This window comes from Eptatretus burgeri, chromosome 16, assembly GCF_056783735.1.
Source record: "Eptatretus burgeri isolate ZD-2024b chromosome 16, Ebu_testis_v1, whole genome shotgun sequence".
Classification (NCBI taxonomy): Eukaryota; Metazoa; Chordata; class Myxini; order Myxiniformes; family Myxinidae; genus Eptatretus; species Eptatretus burgeri.
This window is the reverse complement of record NC_140976.1, coordinates 11,995,036-12,020,760: the sequence shown is the minus strand read 5'-3', so window position 1 is coordinate 12,020,760 and position 25,725 is coordinate 11,995,036. Positions and strand designations below refer to the sequence as shown.

The 25,725-nt window shown below is 43.6% G+C and overlaps 1 protein-coding gene across 1 annotated transcript in view; it reads right to left on the bottom strand.

The window, feature by feature from the left end:
* Positions 1 to 25,725, bottom strand: part of LOC147010523 (uncharacterized) — a 119,032-nt gene that overhangs the window by 71,256 nt on the left and 22,051 nt on the right. Inside the window, exons 8-17 of the mRNA XM_085860383.1 lie at positions 20,771 to 21,006; positions 20,502 to 20,588; positions 19,159 to 19,207; positions 14,010 to 14,072; positions 8,618 to 8,853; positions 8,349 to 8,435; positions 7,276 to 7,317; positions 7,004 to 7,052; positions 689 to 747; positions 526 to 582 (exon numbers count right to left, since the gene is read on the bottom strand). Coding sequence (XP_085716509.1) covers positions 526 to 582; positions 689 to 747; positions 7,004 to 7,052; positions 7,276 to 7,317; positions 8,349 to 8,435; positions 8,618 to 8,853; positions 14,010 to 14,072; positions 19,159 to 19,207; positions 20,502 to 20,588; positions 20,771 to 21,006 — 965 coding nt within the window. The remainder of the gene's footprint in view (positions 1 to 525; positions 583 to 688; positions 748 to 7,003; positions 7,053 to 7,275; positions 7,318 to 8,348; positions 8,436 to 8,617; positions 8,854 to 14,009; positions 14,073 to 19,158; positions 19,208 to 20,501; positions 20,589 to 20,770; positions 21,007 to 25,725) is intronic.

Sequence of the window (25,725 nt, the reverse complement as noted above, 5' to 3'; positions counted from 1 at the left end):
GGGCGTCTGTACATGCCATGAGCAGAAGGGAAAAAATATAAATAGACAAATTGAACATGGCCGTCGTCGCAGTGTTGAGATAGGGGAAATGGGGTCTGACAAACAGACATTTGGGCATGAAAGACAAGAGCTTGCTCAACACTACTCGACACTCCCTCTTTAATTACAGTTAAGTACATCATGCTTATTCTCACGAACATGAGGAAATAACTATTCTGATCTATCCCTATTTTCCCCATCAACTAGATCTATAACAATATTTAACTTAATTTTGATATTTTCTTTCGAAGCAATGTTATCGGTTTAATTAACAGTGTAATGGGCACCAAAACAGGATCAATGTGTGGCATTCACCCCGTGTTGGTCAGGGCCCATCAAAACAAATTTTCTTCTTTCCTGCCCCCTCCACCGCTCTCCCCCTACACCCTCTCTCCCCCCTAATCCCATTCCTGGACAAACAAAATATCGTTTTCATTGCAGTGTTACACAGAATGTATCACTGTCTACGGCAGTGTAGTTTGTTACCTTTATATCCCTGTGCACAATGTTTCGGCTGTGCAAGTACTCAACAGCAGACGTCAACTGGAAGGACATGGATAAAATGAAAACGTCATTATGGATTGATTTTTAGTGGAGCGCAGAACATGTCATCAAAATCACACTGAGGCTAAAAGCTCTTTCACCTCACCTGCACCATTACAGGCCATGCTTGATGTTCCGAAAAAGTATCCAACATATCAAGTGAATCTGCAAACAATGAAGAACGTTAGACTTTTTTCTTTTACTGAAAAATACAAAGTAAGGCGATGATTATTTTTTTTCATTTTTGAGAAAAGACAAGTGGAGGAAATGTGATTTGGTGAAGATGTGAAAATGGGTCTGCCACATGTTCAGGATGCTGCTAAGTGAAAGGAAATGGTCATTGAAGGGTAGCATGGGAAGGGGGAGGGGTTTGCATAAAAAAATGTTTTATTGTTAAAATAAACACAAAACAATTCAAACAAAAAAAGAGCAATGAGAGATTGCAAACCCTCGCCAGGACTTCTTTTGCGTGGTGTATTTTTTTTTTAATAGATTTTCAGTTAAATCCAATATGGCTGCCAAACCATGTAACCTATGACATCATATGTGTAACTCTTTGGTTCCTCATGGATAGGCGGTCATATGTGTAAAGTTTTGCCTCAAAGCCATTTCAGAGAAGAAGATTTTGGAAGGTTTTTTTTTTTCAACAACGCACGCACGCACGCACGCACGCACGCACGCACGCACGCACGCACGCACGCACGCACGCACGCACGCACGCACACACACACACACACACAAGCATTTAAAGGCCATTTTCCCCGCTAAAAGCAGTGGTTAGCCTTTTTTTTCAACAATATGGCAGCCAAATCACGTGACCGATGATGTCATTAATTTTTTTTCTGTGGACCATTTTATCCATAGATGACCCCCCCAAATTTTCATACTGATTGGATGTGGCATTCTACATATGCAATTATGACATCATAACGAGGACACCGATGATGTCATTAAAAAATCACCCTCATACCCCATGAGAAGTACTTGCGATGTGCCAAGTTTCACATATTTCCTTGGTGCGGTTCAGAGATAGAGGTACAAAGTTTTTCTGTTTTCCCAAGATGGCTGCCACACTACATGACCGATGACCTCATAATTACCATTGAAACATTCCACATGAGTAGTCGCACCAATGGTGAACATTTTGTCTCAATCTGACAAAGCAGGACCAGAGAAAAACACGAATGTTCTGTGCGGACAAACAGACAGACAAACAAAGAAACAAACGGACCCAAATGCAATACCGTCTCCGAATCCTTCGGCGAGGGGAATAAAATTTGCTTCCCAAATTGAGGGACACGGAAGAGTGAGACAACAGAGGGCCACAGTTGGACACATGCAAGGAAATGAATGAAAAGCAAGAAAGGAGAGAGAGAGAAAGAGAGAGGAGGAAACACAGGAAAGTGGAAGTTAGAGGGTAAGGTGAGGGAGGTTTATTGGGTGTCGAAAGGAAATCCTTGAGTGAAGATTGGCGATAACATTGAATGGTAGTGCACCGCTTGCTTGAAGTCGTGGAGGGGAGAATGCGACAGAATAATGTCTGGAAGGCAGTTCCCCAAATGGGAGAAAAGAGGAACAAAAGAGTGGAAGTGTGTGGAAAGTGTGGAATGAACATTTAATAATGAGGAGGTTGCTGGAGAAACATGTGCATACTGAAGGAGAGGGTCAGAGGAACGAGAGGATAGAGCGAGCTCGACTGGGAATCAAGTGAAGTGAAGAACAACATTAGCCATGTTGCTTCGTGTGTACAGAACTACATCCCTTTGTTTGTCTCATCTCTTCCTCTTCATTCATTTTGGCCCCACTGTGAACCTATTATCACCAAACACTTCCACAATCCTCTGTTATTTTGAGAGGCAGCAAAAAGCGAATGTCTATGAGTTTCAAACACATAACATGATATGCCAATATGTTGAGAGCTTCAGATTCCACAGATTGCAGGACATCAGTTGTGATGCTGCACTCCAGCACAAAGGAGAGAGCAGAACTCCTTTGAGCAATACAGAAACACCTCATCGGCTGTGGGTTGAAGGAATGAGTTGCAACAATGGAGTCTGCAGCTATCTTTGGAAGACAGCTTTGATATTTGATTACACCTTGGAGAGGCCATGGCTGATGGTGAGGCCAATAAAGTCAGGCAAGGGACTGAACCACTTCCAGTGTCTGACCATTTTAATAGATCCATGGATTATTTTGACAATCCTTGCGGAGTGACAGGGTGAGACTGAGATTTGGTAGGACTGAAAGTAATGTTCCATTTATCAGAGCAACAAGCCTTGTACAAGATCAGCGAAGATTATCACAGCTGCCATCTGCCTAAAAGATTATTTGACGACTTCAAACTTATTGCTATGGTGAAGGCGGGGGGGGGGGGGTTAGGGCGGAGTCTATAGCGAGACTGTGGTAAGTGTAGTATGGTCCATACGTTTTAAGTCGGTGAGATTGCCATATAACAGGGATCCGTCAGAGGAAGTCGTTTGTTCCCCATGATGCTGAGGAGGCAGCATATGTAATTTATAGACAGGGTAGACAAATTAATTAATTATGTATATGTAAAAAGTTCTTGCACGTGTGGCTAGGTATGGACTTCCCATCGCAGAAGCACATAAGAGGCCGTTCAAAGAGGCCGTTTACTTCGCAGAAGAGGCTGATTACGATCTCTCTGGCCAGTGTGTGCCAGCCATGGCGGCACAATGGGCTGTGGAGCCTGGAGGAAAAGATGCACATTTCTTTTTATTGGGGATTCCTCCGAGGGCGAGCCCCAAGATGAAGACTCTGCCCAGGAGGAAGAGAATGCGAGACAGAGAGGACAAGCAGTGGCAGGCTCATGAGAGAACTGATTCGACCAGTGGACTCCTCCAGACAGTCCACCAAGAGACGCTCGTGTAAGAGAGAGAATCATGCATGAGAGTCCACGAGAGGGAGAGAGGGAGAGAGGGAGAGAGGGAGAGAGGGAGAGAGGGAGAGAGGGAGGGAGGGGGAGAGGGAAAAAAGGAGAGAGGGAGAGAAGGAGAGAGAGAGAGAGAGAGAGAGAGAGAGAGAGAGAGAGAGAGAGAGAGAGAGAGAGAGAGAGAGAGAGAGAGAGAGAGAGAGAGAGAGAGAGAGAGAGAGAGAGAGAGAGAGAGAGAGAGAGAGAGAGAGAGAGAGAGAGAGAGAGAGAGAGAGAGAGAGAGAGAGAGAGAGAGAGAGAGAGAGAGAGAGAGAGAGAGAGAGAGAGAGAGAGAGAGAGAGAGAGAGAGAGAGAGAGAGAGAGAGAGAGAGAGAGAGAGAGAGAGAGAGAGAGAGAGAGAGAGAGAGAGAGAGAGAGAGAGAGAGAGAGAGAGAGAGAGAGAGAGAGAGAGAGAGAGAGAGAGAGAGAGAGAGAGAAAGCATCTCTGGAATCGACCCAAGCTGGGATCATACTGTATTTTTGGAGGGCGTAGACTCCAGAGGAGGAAGACAGAGGGCAGACCAGGAGGCCTCTGTCTAAAAAATGACGAATGGGACCATGTGGCCTGGGTTGAAGGCCTATTCATAGATAGCCCTGCTCGTGGCCATTTTACTTTGTCTTTGGGCACCATCGTTACTGGCTCTCATCATGCACCTCATTTTTGTTGAACTGTGTCAGCCCTGCAAATCAGAGAAATATCACCTCCATTATTGTCATGTTGCAAAAGTGTGATCTGTGGTGCCTCGTGGGTTAGGATCCTGGGAATTCTTTCAAAGAAATTTGATCTCTCTCACACATAGATTTATCCCATCTCGTTTTCAGTTGTCACCCCCTTCCTCCCTCCCATGGTACACCGAAGTTTGTGGCGAGGGAATTGTCCTAAAACAATTTCCCTTCACCTCATAAAAGGAAAATCCCACTGAAGGCAATCTCAGTTCCTTCCACAAACCTCGGAACAAGTGTGTGTCTACCCTCAGGAGAGCAAGGAAACACCATCTTTCTCATCTCAAGTCTGAACTCTCAAACCTGTCACCCTCCACCAAATCCTGGTGGCTTCTGTTCAACTCCGTTTCTGGTGTATGTTCCCCCTCCATCCCCTACCATACCTCAAATGGCTGTACAGCTGACAATGTACGTGAAAAGGCTGAATGCCGAAACTCTGTGTTTGCTTCTAAATCTTGGGTCCAAAACCCATTGCTTTCTGCACCCATCTTACCCAGTCACACCCAGCTGTTCCTGGACTCTGTCCTTTTCTCCCGACAAGGTGCTGATTTTGCTGTCAAGCCTCGACTCAGATTCTGCAAGCAGTCCAGATGGAATCAGCCTCATGTTCGAAAAACCTGCTCTGCTGCTCTTGCTCCAGCTCTCTCTGCTCTATTCACCCTCTCATTTCCTCAAGGTTATCTGCCCTCTGCTTGGAAATCAGCAAACATTAACGCTCTGCATAAAAAGGTGCAAAAGCAGATTCCTGCAACTACAGATCAATCATCCTGCTCCCAATCATCAGCATGGTCATGGAATCCATTATCGATTCCGACATCGAATCCTTCCTCTTCTCCAATGGCTTCATTTCCGAGCATCTATTTGGATTTAGACCGGGTCACTCTTCCCTGGACATGCTGCTTCTGATTTTCCAACAATGGATCGAGGTCCTAAATGCCAAACATGAGATCAGAGTCATCTACCGAGACATATTGCGAGCTTTCTATACGGTCTGGCATCCCGCACTGCAAACCAAACTCTCTTCATGTGGTATACAAGGCAATCTCCACTCATGGCTCGCGGACTTCCTCTCCTGTGGCAGTCAACGCGTGGATCTTAATGGAATTCTCTCATCTCCTCTTCCTGCCCAGGCTGGAGTTCCTCAAGGCAGTGTTCTTGGCCCGGGGCTTTTTCTGGTTTTCTTCAATAATCTCTTAGATTCTCTGGAAAATCCTCTTTATCTCTTTGCTGATGACTCCACCCTTTGCCATACCATCTCTCATCCCACTGATTGGCAGGCAGCAGCCTCTTCACTCTCTGCAGACCTAGATAAATAAGCTGGTCAAACACTTGGAATATGTCTTACAATCCTGACAAATCTCACACCCTCACCATGTCTCTCCGAAAGGACCGTCTGGAATCACCTCACCCCCCCCCCAATCTACTTTATCAACAATCCCCTTGAAGAAGTCCTTTCATTCAAGCTTTTGGGTCTCACTCACTGTCACAAACCTTCTTGGGAAAGCAACATCTCCAAGCTGGCCTCCAAAGCCAGTCACCGACTGAGCATCGTACGTCGTACAAAGTCCTTCCTTGGCACATCTGAACTTCTAACAAATTACAAAACTTTCACTCACAGTCTGATGAAGAACTGCTCCCCTCTCTGTGGTAGTGTTCCTGCCTCACACCCAGATCAATTCCACGCTGTGGAAACCAAGGCTTTTAGGATCATTGGTATCTCCCATGATAAAGCTGTCTTTGGGTCTCTCACTCTCTCACTGGAGGCACGTCGGTGGTCTTTCTGTCTTCTTCCATCTCCTTTCTGTCCTTGGCCCTCCTGCTCGGTCTGTGATCTGTCCCCCCTATATTTCTTCAGGGCACTCAAGCTCTGCCAGAAACTCCTTTCTGGTGAAACTGCAAAAATGAAGAATCACTGCTCGCCTTCATTCTTTCATTCCTATTTTTTCCCAGCTCTGGAACAAACTCCAACACTCTCTTCAATCCCACTCCTCCCTCCAGACCTTCAAAACAGCTGTTCACCACCATCTCATATCTTCCCCCATTCAAAGCCATGATCTTTTTGACCCCCGCTGATCCACCCAAAACCGACCTCCTTCAAATTCCTTGTTTTCTTTCCTGAAAATCCCTGTTGTGTCATCTTGTTTACCCTGCTTACTCTGCCCCCATCCCGCTCCCTTTCACAGATCTCCTTTTGTCTCTGTTCCCCAACTATTTAGTGTTTCCCTCTCTCCTTGTTATATGTTTCTGTGTATTAGCTCTTGCATGAGCCTATATATAGATATAAAAAAATATACATTTTGTTGTGGATTTCAGAATCGGATCCGACTAATGCACACAACATTCAGTTCCTCAGACAGTTATTTCCATCAATGCATGTTCAGAAAAGACTCATCCCCTTGTCTGGTGGGATTTGCACTATTTGATGCAATGGAGAAGGAAAAGAATAGGTTCCCTTTCTTTCTTTTGGGATAACCTTTTCCTCTTTACGACACATTCATGACGTATGATTTTACGCCAGTTTTACATGGACAGATATAATCAGTCGGTCAGACGGAGCCGATTTTAATGTCTCGGAGGACGAAAAGTTTGACCGATTATTTTGATTGAAGAACAAGCAATCCCAAAGGGTGTTTGCAAACTTGAACTATGATTTTGATTCACTTTAAAAAAACTGAATTGTTTGAAGATCAGTGCGAAATTAATGCCTCAGAAGCACAATTCGTAACTTTTGTAAAAACTGCGATAAGTTTGAGTGAAATCCACACTTACAGATGTTTGGATGCTTTAAATCCATCATGATTTTAGCTTCTTTCGAGAACTGCAAAAACAGAAGCGAAAGTAATGAATTAGCGAACAAAATCATTTCATAAACGGTATAAAGGTTAACTTCCCCTTTAACGATAACCACAAAATTATAACTCACACCCAGAGAGACTGAACAGTCTCAGCCGGGGGACACCATTCACCATCACAGTAAAAGATCTAAACGGAATGAGTTCAGCACTTTAAACACCATTATCTCCACATTCACACAAACTTACTTTCAATTGCATATACTTCTCCCAACAAAACTTCAAAGCAGCCTGAAAGAGACAAGACAGAAGGTCATATTATAACATCTCAGTCACAATGTGAGAAAACGAGTAAAAAAAACAACAATATTGATGCATCGCGATAAATACAACGATAACAAGTTTTATACAGTAATCGAGGCTCATAAACCAACAGCTTTACAGAGACGGAGAGTGAAAGGAGAACAGGCAGACAAATACACGGACACACCACAAGTTGATTGTAAGGATGGAAGGGAGAAGAAGAAGAAAAAAAGCACAAAGTGAGAGGAAGGGGCTCATTGAAGGTAGAGATCAAAAGAGGGAGGTGGTGGAGGGGGGTGGGAGGGTGGGGGAAAGAGGCAGGAAAGCATTAGGAGATGATGGATGGTGATGTTGAAAGACTAGAGGGGAATACCATGAAGCAACAGAATGTATCTGCTCAAAATTCAATTTGATAGAAGTTGGTCATTCGTTCCTTCATATGCAGACAGTTTAGAGAGATAAGCTTAGAGAGATGAACCTAATCTAGATAGCTTAGAAACGAGTACGTATTCCTGTAAACTATCTTAGTAATCTCACCAACACCCTCCATGTTTCTTATTGGGTAATATTTGGTGGGAAGTGGGAGGGTCCTGCAGGTCATACCAAACAGTAAGACAGCACATGGTATAAATGTTGGGAAGAAGCCCTCGCAGCCTTGACTTTTCCGAAAGATCGTTTTGCCAATTATTTTCCACAAATTCCACGTAATTGATCCATTGTCATCACATCGATGATGGAAACTTTTACAGCAATAATGTAAGGCCTGAAGGTCTCAAGAAATAGCATCTTTCATTGAAACAAAAATAAAGGAGACAAATTCAGATGCAGGAGACTCTCCCCATCCTGTTACACTCATTCTTCTTTGTGTCCCTCTACTCTGCTGTCCATGTTTCCTTGCTTTCCACCATGTTTTTTTCTCTTCTTTTCTGAATTGTTCTGTTTTCTAGCTCTGCCACGAGCTGTGTTCTAACTCCAAGAAAACGAAAGGAAGAGACAGGAAGTAGACCACAAGCATGTACCTTTTCTGAAGTGTTGATGTTCACTCCGACATCAACAATTCCCTGGCCTCCTTCTCCAAGTACAGGAAGAATCTTCCAGTCCGTCTTCTAATAATAAAGGCAAAAACATTGAGCTTCACAACAGTGCTTATGGATTATAAGAAAAATAATGAAGGTGTGTTCAAATGATTATTTCACATCAACTACAAAAAGAAATCTCATTTGAACTAAAAATGATTAAATTATTTGTATTATTCATAAATATGTTGGTAATCCAATGTCTTGCTCACCACAAGCTGCCGTGCCATTCTTTCATCCTCTTCGTTTTCGTTTAAATTCATCATACTCCAGTTCCCTTTCTCCAGCTCACAATTCTCCTCTTCCTCCTGCTCACAACTCTTCTCTTCCTCCACCTCACGAATCTCATCCTTATCCTCATCCTTCACGTTTTCATACTTTTTAATAATCCCATCACCATGCTTCACTTCTTGCATGTCCTCCTTTTCAATAAGACTGAGACAAAATGCTGGAAAGACAAGATGAAATCCGCATTAAACAGATATTGTGACAGACAAATATAAATTGTGAGAATAGTACCATGTTCAATGTGTACACTGGAAATTATGTCGTGAGTTTCATAAATTACAGTTTTGTTCTTCTCCTTGGCCAGTCAGTTCTTCGTCTAACATGTCACCGAGTGAGGATGGGTAAAGGACTCAAACAATCGAACATGATTGGAGTTGGTGAAAGTCGAAATTTGTTTTTTGTTCAGGGTGCCTGCGATAACTTGCGAACTATTCGTGAAATACACCGAATAATCTTCAACATCCCCCAACTCGTGCTATCGGACAGAGACCCAGCACAATGTACATCTGAGGATTCACTCAGTTGTGATTGAACAACCAACGTGCGAAGCACCCATCCATGTTTATGAAACACTGATGGAATCGACAGGACATCATTTCAATGAAGCTATGCAAACCGCTGGAGGTAGTGCTGAGAATCTGACATTTCGGGCATTCATCCTTCGTCAGAGCCGAACGGCTGACACAAATCTACGGTCTTTATGAGGACCACTGGTTCCTTATTCGACAAACACAGACATTAGGATGAGAATCAAACCAGATTGGACAGTTCAGAGGTAAATTAGTCCCTCTGCACCGCCCTGTCAAATACAGGTATAAACTAGAAGGGCACTCGGGAGAGCGCATAACTCCACAAGGCTGATTAGTTTACGTTTTGTATCCCACTGATAAGCCGGATCTGGATTCGGACCTGAACGAAAATTTAATCAGATAGCTATTGTCACTTCACCAACTCATCCACCAAGTTTTGTCTGAATCTGTCCATAACTGTTTGAGATATCCGGCTGTTAGTCGTTTTTCGCCTGATCTCTCAATGGTGAAGAATCTCTTTAAAAATTCCCAGATCCAGTTTCCCATTTGGATCTTCACCAAAATCAAATCATTTTATCTGTGAGTAAAGATCTCCCCCAAATTTCGTCCAAATCCGTCCACAACTTTTTAAGATATTTTCTTCACAAACAGACAGACACAGTGGTGAAAACATAACCTCCATCCACCTTTGGTGGCAGGGATAACAGTGACAAAGATCAATTTACAAATGGGGAATTCTGTTCAGAAAAGGACAAAGGTATACGCCTAATTGTGGAAAAACAAACAACAAACAAACATGTCTCACAGTGTTAGACAGCGACAAAGAAGACAAATTTAATTTTCAGAATCGGATCCGATTAATGCACACAACATTCAGGTCCTCAGACAGTTATTTCCATCAATGCATGTTCAGAAAAGACCCATCCCCTTGTCTGGTGGGATTTGAACTCTTTGATGCATTGGAGAAGGGTCAAGAATAGGTTCCCTTTCTTTGTTATGGGATAACCTTTTCCTCTTTACGATACATTCATGACGTATGATTGTACGCCAGTTTTCATTTCCACATGAGCGATATTCACCGTTCATGTTCGAGAGAGATAGCCGTTAGCCCAACGTAGACTCATTCTATTCCCTTTCCATCAGGACACTTTGGCTTGGAAATAGATGATTTATTTGCACGTATTATTTTGGAAATCAAGACACATTGGACTTACAGGACATTTGTTTAAACACACCACGAACTTTTTCTGGACAGTTATTTTGACGGGCAGACATGGCTGTGGATCATTTATCTCAGGCATCCACCTTTTTCATTGACGTTCGACACCCACCTCTCTTTCATTGACATTTGACATCCACCTTTTACCATCGATGCTTGACACCCTTTTGTTGCTATTCGGCAATTCTTTGGACGCTGGCTGGCTCTTGTTTTTGTCAGGCTGAACAGGGAGGTGATGGTTGTCGACGTTTTGTGAGCGCTTCACGTTTTCGCTCGGTAATTCCGGCAAATGGCTGCTTTCTGGTGTTCGTCCAGTGCCCCGAACTTGGCGTCATGAGCTTGGCCTGTGTTGGTTGGGAGTTGCATCTCGCTCGATGGTAAGGAAAGTATGATGGTGAGAATTGATGGTTGGAGGTCGCATGCAGCAATATGCCAATCGGCAAGTTGAATTTGGCTGAAGTCTGCTTGAGGCTCCACCCACACTGGGTGCCAATAAAAAAGATGGGAGGACCGCCTTTCTGACAGTTGGTGATAGTTCCTGACCGTTGTTTATAGCTCCTGATGGTTGATGACGGTTCTTGACAGCGCCTGACCGTTGGTTATAGCTCCGTACAGCTCCTGACCATTGGTTAGAGCTCCTGATTGCTCCTGACGGTTAGTGACAGTTGGACCATTCCTGCTGGTTCTGCTCGGTACCTGACTCTTGGCGTACCTGATTATTGGCGTCCATGGTTCCAGGGGTTGACGACGTGACGTCGATTTGTGTACGACCCTGTTTGCAGGTGGGTGCACGGCTCCTGATAGCAGGGTGCTGGCAGCAGACCAAGGCATGCTCACACATTTTGGGTCATTTTCCAAGACGCACGACGAACTTCTGCCTTGGTCAGCCAAGACCGAATTTATTTTCCCCCTGAATGATCTGCTGTGCACCCATATCTAGTGTTTAATTGTTAATAAGGCATAGTGATAAGCATCTGCTCTTTGTCAATTTTTCTCAAAATAATTGTTGAATTCTTTGTTTGAGATTATTTTGTTGATTGAACATTTGATTTATTTCAATTTCCATTTACACCACAAGGAAATAGAAAGTTCTTCAGTTTATTCATTTTTCTGAATAATAAATTCCTTGTTGATGTTTCAACCTTTCCGTGTTTGTCATTTCCTTCCATTGATCCAGCATTGTCCGAACCGAGATAGACTGAGAGGTAATTCCCAAACTAATTAACCTTTCATAGTCGGCGTGCACCAGCAGTAAACGGTCGGCCGCATCACTTAACATCTGATCAAGATAAAATTGGTGCATCGCTGAGGGCGGATTCCCCGGTCAGGAGACCACATGACCTCGAGTAAAACGGCAAATTAGACGGTGGACACTGGAACTCGTGGTTTACCGATTGGCGTTCGTGGTTATTAAGCAACCCACCGTACCACAAAGTTAATTGTGAGCGATGGCCCCAGATCCGGTTCTTCCAAGGAGAAATGAAGACGAATCCCCTCATAATACACTCAGTACCATGGCCATAACTATATATATATATATATATATATATATATATATATATATATATATATATATATATATATATATATATATATATAAATATATACTGAAACGCAAAAGAAACTTACCACCTTTTAAACCTTCAAATATCAACAATAACACTGCGTGTCATAAATGTGTGAACTTATTTGTGGACAATAGTTTCCTCACTGTCAGACAAAATGGTCACGGTTGTTCACTTGAACCTTCAATGGTCATTTCATAGCACAGCTGTTGAACAGCCGTTTTGACTGTCAGTGATTAGCCAAGGGATACGGGATGATTTTAATGAGCTGCACATGATGTCTTGATATTGGCTTTTAAAAGGCCAGTGCAAAATGGGCATTTCAATCAACATGCCACGATTGTCAAGGGATCAACAGCATTGTGCCTTGGGCATACTGCAAGGCGGATTGAGCTACCGTGAGGTGGCACGTCGCCTTGGCTGTTCACACCAGACGATATCGGCCCTGGTGGACAGAGACACCCTCCACAACTCTGCAGATGACAGACCTCGATCAGGGAGGCCAAGAGTCACCACTGCAAGGGAGAACAGGCAGATGGTCATAAGTCAGATGGCTTCAGACATTGAGGAATGAGTGGGACAGAATCGAGCAGCAATCCATCCAAAGACTGGTAGACAGTATGCACCGACGATGCACTGCCTGTATCCAAAACAATGGTGGCCACACACACTATTGAAAGGGGACTGACATTGCACCTTGTGCTGTTCTGTACTGTCGGACAAACTTATGAGATGGTGTATCTTGGTCAAAAACTTGACATCTCATCAATAAAATGCCAATGTTTCAATGAGCAATTGTTGGTTTGTTTAACTATGAATTGTTACAATTTTATTACATTTCAAACAAGTAGTAAGTTTCTTTTGCGTTTCAGTATATATATGTATATATATGTATATATGTGTATATATATATACATATATACAAATATAAATACATATATACATATATACATACATATATATATATATACATATATATATATACATATATATATATATACATATATATATATATACATACATATATATATATACATATATATATATATATATATACATATATATATATATATATATATATATATATATATACATATATATATATACATATATATATATACATATATATATATATATATACATATATATATATATATATACATATATATATATATATATATATATACATATATATATATATACATATATATATATACATATATATATATATACATATATATATATATATATATATACACATATATATGCCTGGTGTTGGCGCAGTGGTAAGGGCAGCTGCTTGGGATCCAAAAGGTCCTGAGTTCAAGCCCCGTTGGGCCACTGAATTAATACACCAGGGGGTTGACTCAGCCTGTCATCCTTCCGAGGTCGGCAAAATGAGTACCAGTGTACTGGGCCGGTGTATACCCCGGTTAAAATAGGTGTGCCATATCCCTGTGTTGTAAGAGGCGACCAGGGTTGCGTCAGGAAGGGCATCCGGCGTAAAACATGTGCCAAATCCCTATGCGGATCATACGGATGATCCGCTGTGGCGACCCCGAACGGGAGCAGCCGAAAGAAGAAGAAGATATATATATATATATATATATATATATATATATATATATATATATGTATGTATGTATATCCGTCCAGCGGCGGTGTTAATCAGCATGGACAAGACAACATTTTATTTACTTTGTTCTTTGGATCAACGTTCGAGCTTGATCTCAATACAACTGACTATCGCTACGCCAGACTGTGTGTGAACATGAGAAGTTGAAACTAAAGATGTGAATGCATCTTCTGTTCTCTTTTTGTTCCTGTAATAAAATATATGCCTGGTCGAGCATTGGCCTGAGACATTTTATAAAGTGTCAACAATCAGGACATCATGATTCATGTTTACAGATTACTAAATCATTTATCTGCTCAAGTACAAGTGGACTTGATGGACACAAGTTTCAGGAAAGTTTCAGTAAAATAAAGTGAGAAAACTCACGTCCTTCAACATATTCAAAAACGAGAACCACTTCAGGAGCGTCCAGGATATCGAGCAATTTCACTGGAGGGAGAGAAGATAGAGGAGGAACACAAGTTAAGATGATATACAAGAAATTCACCTAAGGGCAAAGAGCTCTCAACAACATAATAAACATGTGAAATTAATTTGTGAATTTCTTGGGACCCTTCCAATGACAAGTAACAATTGACAACAAAGATTTTGCTGCTGCGGTGGAAACAGATGTTCCATATTAAATCGAGTATGCCGATTCTGAATCTGAAGTCAGAATTTTCTCAGCACATCAGGATTTTGAGTTGTGCATATGGTCCAATTACAGTAGCTTGCCCTGGTGGGTGATTTTGAATGATCATAAATTATTACTTTTTGTATTCTTGGTTTCAATTATAGCAATACAACTTTTTTAAAATATTATTTCTCATTAAAAGAGCTTTATAATGCACTTTTAATGATTAAAAATGGAACAAAACTGACCAAGCGATGAATTTTTAAGTAAAATTTTCCACACGGCATTCCAATTTTTGACTAACCCTAACCCTTGCGAAAAACTTTGTAAAGAAATTGGATCACGATGGTAATGGCTTCCAATATCTCAGGGAGAAATTTGTGGCAGAGAAAAATTATGCGCAACTCAAAGCAGGCATTTTCATTGGGCCCAGGATCCGAGAACTGATGTGTGATCCCAAATTCAAAAATAAACTGAACCGAGTCGAGTTTGCAGCATGGGAAGCATTTGTGTTAGTTGTGCAGAACTTTCTTGGTAACCATAAAGCTGAACAGTATGTGGAATTAGTGGACAACATGATAAAGGCCTATCAGCGAATGGGTTGGAGGATTTCTCGTAAAATGCTCTTCTTGCATTCTCATCTTGATTTCTTCCCACCTAATCTGGGTGAGGTAAGCGATGAGCATGGTGAAAGGTTCCACTAAGACATTTATGTCATGGTAACTAGGTATCAAGGCCAGTTCAACCCATACATGATGGGTGATTACTTATGGTTCCTACAACGGGAGACCAATTCCACACACAAGCGCAAGAGCAAGTATCTCACACACTTCTGAACCACGTCTGAACAATGCCTATGCTGACGATATTGAAAGGAAGAGTGTAAACTTGAAGTGTTGTTTCTGAATCACTCACAATGGGGTAGATTTCCCGATCAAGGTTATACCCTTCCGAAGATTACCATGTTCTAATGTTTTATTAACTAATTTTTTTTGCAACTTGTTTATATTCTACGTTTGTATACAACACATTATACACTGAGATTAATCATTGTTATCAAAATGTGACGTGAAAGTAATTACGAAGCACTGATATTAGATGTACAATGTGGTGATCTGCACTCATAAAGTATCTAAGAAAGCATGCTGGGTATCATTAATACACACATATATTTCGAAAACCTGACGTGCTGGCTAAATTCTGATTACAGATTTGAAATCAGCGACCCAGGCTTAGCTAAGAACACCTGCATTTCCCTTGGAATCAGACGAAAAGTATTTTTTGTTGCCAAGTGGTATAATCAAAAGGTGAACTTGAAGAGGTTGTAGCTGAAGGTGAGCAATGACAAAATCACCATTGATGATCTTACAAGGAAATCAGACAGAGGTGGAGGCCATTCAGCCCCTCATGCCTGCGTGACATCAACACCACACTAATTTATCAACACAAGAATCAAAGAGGAAAATTTATAGATTGCCATGTAACAGGGTCGTTTTTTTATGTTCCCAATCAATATTCAAATGCAGAAACATGTTTTTATCACATAGTGTGTATTTTAGCTTGTACTAAGCAAAACACATTTTACACAAGAAAACATCCATGCAAACATGAGGCTGAGGAGGCAGCAGATGCAATTTGTAGACAGGATATACATTAATTATGCACATGTAAAAACCTCTTGAAAGCGGGGCTCGGTAAGGTCTTCCCATCGCAGAGGCATGTGTGTCACGTGTGTGAAAGGCCAATTACGATCAACTGAGCTAGTGTGTGTCAGCATTGGCAGCACAGTGGGCTGTGGAGCCCAAAAGAAAAGATGTAGATATTTTTTATTGTGGCCGCCCCCGTGGGCAGGTCCCAAGAGAAAGACTCCGCCCAGGAGGAAGAAGGGAATGGAGTTGTGACCGCGGAGTCCATATGAGAAGAGGCTTGTGAGGGCAAGAGAGTCAGTGAACCCAGTGCAAGAGAGAGGACACGATAGTCCACAGAGTATACACATGAGTGGAGACTGGAGAGTCCACCAAGAGAGACTGGTGTGCAAGGAAGATGGAGACCTCACTTGGAGGATAAACCTCATGTGGGTTCGACCTAAGCTGGATCACCCTGTGTTTTGGAGGGCCTGGACGTAAAAGGACAAAGGGGACCACGTGGCCAAGTGGAAGGCCAACTCATCGCTTGCCCTGCACGTGGATGTTTTTGACTTCATCTGGGGACCATCGCGACTGACTCTCGGTCATGCATCTGATCTTTAAAGTTGACACCATTGTATCGAGTCCTGTATTTACCCTGGGCATCGTAAGGAAAAGGGAAATCCCTGTCTGATTGTCATGTGAAAGTGATATCTGTGTTGCCTCGTGGGTAGTATATGAACTTTCATTTCTCCATTGTATACAAGTTTTCGTGTCCCATTCTCCTTCATGAGTCTTTTTGACTCGTGTTTGTTCCGTTATCATCGCGTCTGGTCAACCCTCTTTTGTGTGCTTTGCAATATAAAAACAAGGAAAAGAGCAATAACAGATTGCAGACCCTCGCCAGGACTTGTTTTGTGTGGTGTTTGTGTAGTTTGTGTGGTATATTTTGTGTGGGGTTTGTGTACTGGTGTGCTACGTAATTAATAAGAGAAATAATTAGAACTGCCATTTTACAACTGCTGGCAGTGATGACCGGGTACCAAGACATCCCGCTTTGATGGAACCCCGCTTTGATCGGACACCTGACCCTGACCAGTGACGATTATTATTATTCGGTTTAATTTAGAATGGGATTAAAATAAATTCAATTCAAATCAAATGGAAGACTAAAGAGGTAAAATTCTGCATTGGAGTAATCAAAAGGAACCCGAACAAGAAAAAAAGCAAAGATGAAGTCATCAAAGAGAATCCTGGATAGGATTCACATTTCAGCTGCGACTCTTGTACCCTCAAATCCAACTTGGCACAGCCAAGTGAACCTTATTCAAAATAAATAAATAAATAAACAAATAAGAACCCAGATCAAAAATGTGAAATCATTCTGGCTGCCAGACCACATGTAGCCTGGTGTTGGCTCAGTGGTTAGGGTGGTGGCTTGGGATCCGAGGGTCCTGAGTTCAAGCCTCGTTGCCCGCTGAATTAATTCACCAGGGGGTTGACTCAGCCTGCCATCCTTCCGAGGTCGGCAAAATGAGTACCAGCTTGCTGGGATGACCGAGTCATTCAAGTATCCTGCGTCAGAGTGGCGACCTGTCCAGGATTGTGCCCAATAGCCAAGGAGACTGATTCGGCAGCACCAACGCTCTATACAGAGTATGGTCCCAATGGAATGGACCACATGTCTGATGAAGTTTAAATTTAAAACATGTACCCCCATCATTTCTCAATTATAACTGTGAAGTTTCACGTCGATTGGTGAAGCGATTCCAGAGAAAACATAATTTAATATTTTTCTTCAACCCAATGTGGCTGCCAAACCATGTGACCTATGAATTATTCCTAAATCAACTTGTACACCCAAGGCTTGGGGAACATTTGTGTGATGTTTCCCCTCGATCTGTCCAGCTGTTCTGGAGAAGATTTTAAAATAATTTTTTATTGTAAATCCAATATGGCTGCCAAACCATGTGACCAATGAACCTTTTGTTCCTGTGAATATGTGTGAACCTTTTGTTCCTCATGGAAAGGCGGTCATACGTGTAAAGCCTCCCCATTTAACGTCGTCGTTAATACACCAGTTTGTCGTTCTTTCCTCCCAATCTGTATCGCCATCACTATTCCCATCCAGAATCAAACTCCTCCTTATGGAACTCGTTCACCCCTTGTCTCCACCTCCAGTTTCCTTCGCACTCACTCTCCGTCTTGCCCAATGTTCTACTGTGGCATCCGTTACCATGTTCCTGGTGAAGCACCTGTCTGACAGTTTTTGTTGGCAGTGGAAACTGAACCCGGACTAGACATCTCAGAGTGAAGTGCGCAACCTCCACACTCTCCTATCGAAGCTCAAAGAGCAACAGTGAAGTACATAAATTACATTTCAATTTGAAGATGTAGATTGATTATTTAAAAGTACAGTTGATATTACCTCCATGGTTGAGATTGGAGGAATGTGTGAGGAAGGATATCAGTACAGTGGGGGTGGTTGGAGAGAGGAAAGAGTTAGCTGAGGACAGAGGGAAGTGGAGGAATATCACGGGCAACACAAGGTAGAATCTTGGTATGACTGAACCTCACCTCTTAGAAAGGGAAGAGGAGGAGAAGAAGAAGCAGAAGAAGAAGATTACCTCAGCCACCTAAGGTGGACAGAGGTTATATTTTCACCCCTGTTTGTCTGTGGACAGGATATCTCAAAGTTGTACACGGATCAGACGAAATTTAGTGGAGAGGTTGAGTGCGTAACGAGAACAAAACTATTCTATTTTGGTTCAGGTCCAGAGGAAACCACCTTTTGGATGGTATGAGGAATATATCTGTGTAATATGAAAGCTAAATCTTGAACGTTTTTGGAAATAGCACGTGCACAAGCCAAGTTACTGAGATGGTTGCCATGGCAACCTAATTGAGCCAATCACCACCATTATCCAATCAGGTTGAGATGATGTCACGAGGATTCGACATCAGCAAAATGAAAGAAAGCTAAATGTTCAAAGGTTTTTGAAATATCAGAAATATCGTGCACAAAAAAGTACATGGAGTGATATAATCAGTCGGTCGGACGGAGCCGATTTTAATGTCTCGGAGGATGAAAACTTTGACCGATTTATTTCCATTGAAGAACAAGCAATCCCAAAGGGTGTTTGCAAACTTTAACTATGATTTTGATTCACTTTAAAAAACTGAATTGCTTGTAGATCAGTGCGAAATTAATGCCACAGAAGCACAATTTGTAACTTTTGTAAAAACTGCAATAAGTTTGAGTGAAATCCACACTTACAGATGTTTGGATGCTTTAAATCCATCATGATTTTAGCTTCCTTCAAGAACTGCAAAAACAGAAGTGAAAGTAATGAATTCGCGAACAAAATCATTTCATAAACGGGATAAAGGTTAACTTCACCTTTAACTACAACCACAAAATTATAACTCACACCCAGAGAGACTGAACAGCCTCAGCCGGGGGACACCATTCACCATCACAGAGAAAGATCTAAACGGAATTAGTTCAGCACTTCAAACACCATTATCTCCACATTCACACAAACTTAGTTTCAATTGCATATACTTCTCCCAACAAAAACTTCAAAGCAGCCTGAAAGAGACAAGACAGAAGGTCATATTATAACATCTCAGTCACAATGTGAGAAAACGAGTAAAAAAAAACAATTTTGATGCATCGAGATAAATACAATGATCACATATTTTATACAGTATTCGAGGCTCATAAAACAACAGCTTTACAGAGACGGAGGGTGAAAGCAGAACAGGCAGACAAATACACGGACACACCATAAGTTGAGTGTAAGAATGGAAGGGAGAAGAAGAAAAAAAAGCACAAAGTGAGAGGAAGGGGCTCAGTGAAGGAAGAGATCAAAAGAGGGAGGTGGTGGAGGGGAAGTGGGAGGGTGGGGGAAAGAGGCAGCGAAGCATTAGGGGATGATGGACGGTGATATTGAAAGACTAGAGGGGAATACCATGAAGCAACACACGGAATCTGCTCAAAATTCAATTTGACAGAAGTTGGTCATTCGTTCATTCATATGCAGACAGTTTGGAGAGATAAAGCTTAAACAGATGAACATAATCAAGATAGCTTAGAAACGAGTATGTATTCCTGTAAACTATCTTAGTAATCTCACCAACACCCTCCATGTTGCTTATTGGGTAATATTTGGTGGGAATTGGGAGGGTCCCACAGGTCATACGAAACAGTAAGACAGCACATGGTATAAATGTTGGGAAGAAGCCCTCGCAGCCTTGACTTTTCTGAAAGATCGTTTTGCCAATTATTTTCCACAAATTCCACTTAATTGATCCATTGTCATCACATCTATGATGGAAACTTTTACAGCAATAATGTGGGGCCTGAAGGTCTCAAGAAATAGCATCTTTCATTGAAACAAAAATAAAGGAGACAAATTCAGATGCAGGAGACTCTCCCCATCCCGTTACATTCATTATGCTTTGTGTCCCTCTACTCTGCTGTCCATGTTTCCTTGCTTTCCACCATATTTTTTCTCTTCTTTTCTGAATTGTTCTGTTTTCTAGCTCTCCCATGAGCTGTGTTCTAACTACAAGAAAACGAAAGGAAGAGACAGGAAGTAGACCACAAGCATGTACCTTTTCTGAAGTGTTGATGTTCACTCCTTTATCAACCATTCCCTGGTCTCCTTCTCCAAGTACATGGAGAATCTTCCAGTCCGTCTTCTAATAATAAAGGCACAAACATTGAGCTTCACAACAGTGCTTATGGATTATAAGATAAATAATGAAGGTGTGTTCAAATGATTATTTCACATCAACTACAAAAAGAAATCTCATTTGAACTAAGAATGATTAAATTATTTCTATAAAACATAAATATGTTGGTAATCCAATGTCTGGCTCACCACAAGCTGCCGTGCCATTCTTTCATCCTCTTCGTTTTCGCTTAAATTCATCATACTCCAGTTCCCTTTCTCCAGCTCACAATTCTCCTCTTCCTCCTGCTCACAACTCTTCTCTTCCTCCACCTCACGAATCTCATCCTTATCCTCATCCTTCACGTTTTCATACTTTTTAATAATCCCATCACCATGCTTCACTTCTTGCATGTCCTCCTTTTCAATAATACTGAGACAAAATGCTGGAAAGACAAGATGAAATCCGCATTAAACAGATATTGTGACAAACAAATATAAATTATGAGAATAGTACCATGTTCAATGTGGACACTGGAAATTATGTCATGAGTTTCATAAATTACAGTTTTGTTCTTCTCCTTGGCCAGTCAGTTCTTAGTCTACTATGTCACCGAGTAAGGAAAGGTCAAGGGCTCAAACAATCGAACATGATTGGAGATGGTGAAAGTAGAAATTTGTTTTTTGTTCAGGGTGCCTGCGATAACTTGTGAACTATTCGTGAAATACACCGAATAATCTTCAACATCCCCCAACTCATGCTATCAGACAGAGACCCAGCACAATGTAAACCTGAGGATTCACTCAGTTGTGATTAAACACCCAACGTGCGAAGCACCCATCCAAGTTTATGAAACACTGATGGAATCGACAGGACGTCATTTCAATGAAGCTATGCTAACCGCTGGAGGTAGTGCCGAGAATCTGACATTTCGGGCATTCATCCTTCGTCAGAGCCGAACGGCTGACACAAATCTACGGTCTTTATGCGGACCACTGGTTCTTTATTCGACAAACACAGGCATTAGGATGAGAATCAAACCAGATTGGACAGTTCAGAGGTAAATTAGTCCCTCTGCACCGCCCTGTCAAATACAGGGAAAAACTAGAAGGGCACTCGGGAGAGCGCATAACTCCACCAGGCTGATTAGTTTACGTTTTGTATCCCACAGATAGGCCGAACCTGGATTCAGACCTGAACTAAAATTTAATCAGATCGTTATTGTCACCGAACAAACAAATCCAACAAATTTTGTCTGAATCTGTCCATAACTGTTTGAGATATACTGCTATTTGTCGTTTTTCGCCTGATCTCTCAATGGTGAAGAATCTCTTTAAAAATTCCCAGATCCAGTTTCCCATTTGGATCTTCACCAAAATCAAATCATTTTATCTGTGACCAAAGATCTCCACCAAATTTCGTCCAAATCCGTTCACAACTTTTTGAGATATTTTCTTCACAAACAGACAGACACAGTGGTGAAAACAAAACCTCCATCTACCTTCGGTGGCAGAGATAACAGTGAGAAAGATCAATTTACAAATGGGGAATTCTGCTCAGAAAAGGATAAAGGTATACACCTAATTGTGGAAAAACAAAAAACAAACAAACATGTCTCACATTGTAAGACAGTGACAAAGAAGACAAATTTAATTTTCAGAATCGGATCCGACTAATGCACACAACATTCAGGTCCTCAGACAGTTATTTCCATCAATGCATGTTCAGAAAAGACCCATCTCCTTGTCTGGTGGGATTCCAACTCTTTGATGCATTGGAGAAGGGTAAAGAATAGGTTCCCTTTCTTTGTTATGGGATAACCTTTTCCTCTTTACGATACATTCATGACGTATGATTGTACGCCAGTTTTCATTTCCACATGAGCGATATTCACCGTTCATGTTCGAGAGAGATAGCCGTTAGCCCAACGTAGACTCATTCTATTCCCTTTCCATCAGGACACTTTGGCTTGGAAAAAGACGATTTATTTGCACGTATTATTTTGGTAATCAAGACACATTGGACTTACAGGACATTTGTTTAAACACACCACGAGCTTTTTCTGGACAGCTATTCTGACGGCCAGACATGGCTCTGGATCATTTATCTCAGGCATCCACCTTTTTCCATTGACGTTCGACACCCACCTCTCTTTCATCGACATTTGAGATCCACCTTTTTCCATCGACGCTTGACACCATTTTGTTGCCATTCAGCAATTCTTTGGATGCTGGCTGGCTCTTGTTTTTGTCAGGCTGAACAGAGAAGTGATGGTTGCCGTTGACGTTTTGTGAGCGCTTCACATTTTCGCTCGGTAATTCCGGCAAATGGCTGCTTTATGGCATTCGTCCAGTGCCCCAAACTTGGCATCATGAGCTAGGCCTGTGTTGGTTGGGAGTTGCATCTCACTCCATGTTGAGGAAAGTATGATCGTAAGAATTGATGGTTGGAGGTCACATGTAGCAATGCGCCAATAGGCAAGTTGAATTTGGCTGAAGTCTGTTTGAGACTCCACCCACACTGCTCGCCTATAAAAAGGACGGGAGTGTGGTGGAGTCTGCGGGCCTATGGGGAAGGGCATGGTGATGTTGCATGGTGGGCGTGATGATGGGAGGTGGCCGTGGGGGTCGGCGAGGGATATGAGGTGTGCACGCCGTCTGAGGCGTCGTAGTAATGCTGGAGTCGGCCGGCTCGTGAGTGTACCGCGTACGGAATAAAGGGGAGCCGCGGGCACAGTACGCCCGCGCTCGCACTCGTGCAGCACAGCCCGGCTCGACTGTTCCTCCGCTTCGTGTCTGCCTGCTAAGCATCTCCCATTTCAGTACAGCACAGTTGGCGAACGAGGATCTTCGAATCGGCGTGTGTAAGGGCGGCAAATGACCCGTGCGGTTCCAGCCTACGGAGCCAAAGGTCTCGCCGGCGCGAACATGGCAAAGGGTCGGTGCATGGCAAACGTACGTGTGCCCGCCTTCGTCGGAATCGACTTCGGCCACGTCGAGTGGGCAACGTTCGTTCATTTGGTTCATTTTCTTGTTCGTTTTGTCGAGGATACGCGTTTCGGCTCGAACGCGGCGTTGGACGTCGCGCAAGCTCTGGAGAATGTCCGAGGTCTCGATGGTCGGGACACAGCAGATGGTCTAGGGGTCATCGCAATGGGCCAGGCACGCACGGCCATGCGCACGGTCTGCGGCGCGGGTCGTGGGCGAGCGTGGCAATGCAATCACTCGGACGGCGGTCTGGGCTCTCGAGGTCGTCTACGGTGTGTGGGCCGAGGGTCATCGCCCATTGTTACGGTCATAGATGGCGGTGTTTGAGGCGATCCTTCCGTCCCGCGTCGAAACCTGCTTGCGATTGATCCGGAAATGACAAGATCAGTGGCAGGGGGGGGGGGGGAAGTGAGCGAGGCACGGATCGGGTGTCGAATTGAGTCCACTCGTGCTGGCCGCGCATCGCATTCGGCTGTGCCGTGCAAATTCACGGCAGAGGAGCATCCGGCACGGTTCAGAGATCATTTTATTTCTGGTCTGCGAGCAGCCATTGACATTGTCTGCGAGCAGCCATTGACCGACATCACATTCGACTCGGCGATCGCGACTGTTTCATCTGTCGAGCAGACACCGGTGACCGCGCAAGTCCGCGCGATGGCTCAAGTGCCGCAGGGTGCTCGCACGCCTAGCGGTGCGGGACGAGAGCGCGCACCGCAGCACGGTCGCACCGGGAGCGAAGGGGCACCGCAGCACGATCGCACCGGGAGCGAAGGGGCACCGCAGCAGGACCCCAGTGACCTGGAGATCAGCCTGCAGCCGGGGCATGATGATGCCGGCGAGCCGGAGCAGGAGCCGGGCTCGGCGAGCCGGACCCTTTTGGGTCGGAACGGGTTCCGGTTCGTGCCTCCAGATGTGCCAGTGCTCTCTTCGAGACCTTCGTCGAATACCGAGGGCGAGGCTCTGGCGGCGGGGGCCGCGTCGATGCAGCGGGAGCCACCGTTCGTTGCTGCCTGCGGCGATGATGTGCGCTCCAGGAGCGGCGAGAGCCATATCAGCTCTCGCGATGAGTTCCCGCGCTTCGTTCGCGATGAGTTCCCGCGCTGTGGCAAGGTTCGTGAGGCAATGCGCATCGGTGTGGTTCAGGCAGCTTCAACAGGTGGCGGTGGGCCCGTGGCGTTAAAGGGAGTCGCGAGTCGCAGCATCAAGTCGACAACCAAGAAGCGGACTCGTGATGTGGGTTGTGGGTTGTTGTTCATTGCATATGTGCTTTTCCTTGCTCTAGTGATGCAGTTTAATGTTGTTGAAATAAATGCCAGCAGTTCTCGTGTAAAAGTGGATGTGGCGGAGATCAGTCAATGGAGTTGGTGTTATGATCAATGTGATGTGGGGGCGAATAAAGAAGGTTTGTTAGCCTCCAGTTGCTCCAGGCCGCAGGTAATTGCTTTGTCTTGTACTGGGATTTTATCAAAAAAGCGCGCTGTACGGAAAAATGAATTCGCAATGATTCGAATGTTATTCCTATTGATTTATAACGAGCTTATGGTTGAAGTGGGGTTTAAATGGAATTACTACCGTCTAACTGCCGTGTGGGTCTCGGAGATCGACTCGGAGCCGGGGCTCGTGCGCTGGTCGGCGTTACCCCCACCTCTGCTTTCAGCGAGGTCAGACGTGCCTGGCGCCTGGGGCGTGGCTCTCTGGGTGCGCTCAAGGCCGTTTTGGCCATGCGGTGGAATCTTAACTGATTATGGTGCGTGAGGGTTGGGGAGTGTTTGTTGCTTCCAGCCAAGGGTGCTGTTCAGCGCCCCCACCAAGGTCGGTTGGGTCTGTTGGTGGCGCCGCGGGTTCCAGACAGCGGGGGTCCGGCCTCGAAAGGTTTATCTGTTTCAGGTCTGCCTGGGGGCGGGTTTGCTGAGTCGTGCTGTTGTGCTTCTCCAGTAGCTCGCTTCCACGCATTATATGATGTGATGTGCTGTTATACTTCGCTGTTTTCATTTTATTTGCATGATTATTATACCGAGGTTCTTCGTGTTGTCTATGCTTCTTATAATGCTGATCATTTAATAATCATACTTTTAGGAGGGAGGAGTGTGGTGGAGTCTGCGGGCCTATGGGGAAGGGCATGGTGATGTTGCATGGTGGGCGTGATGATGGGAGGTGGCCGTGGGGGTCGGCGAGGG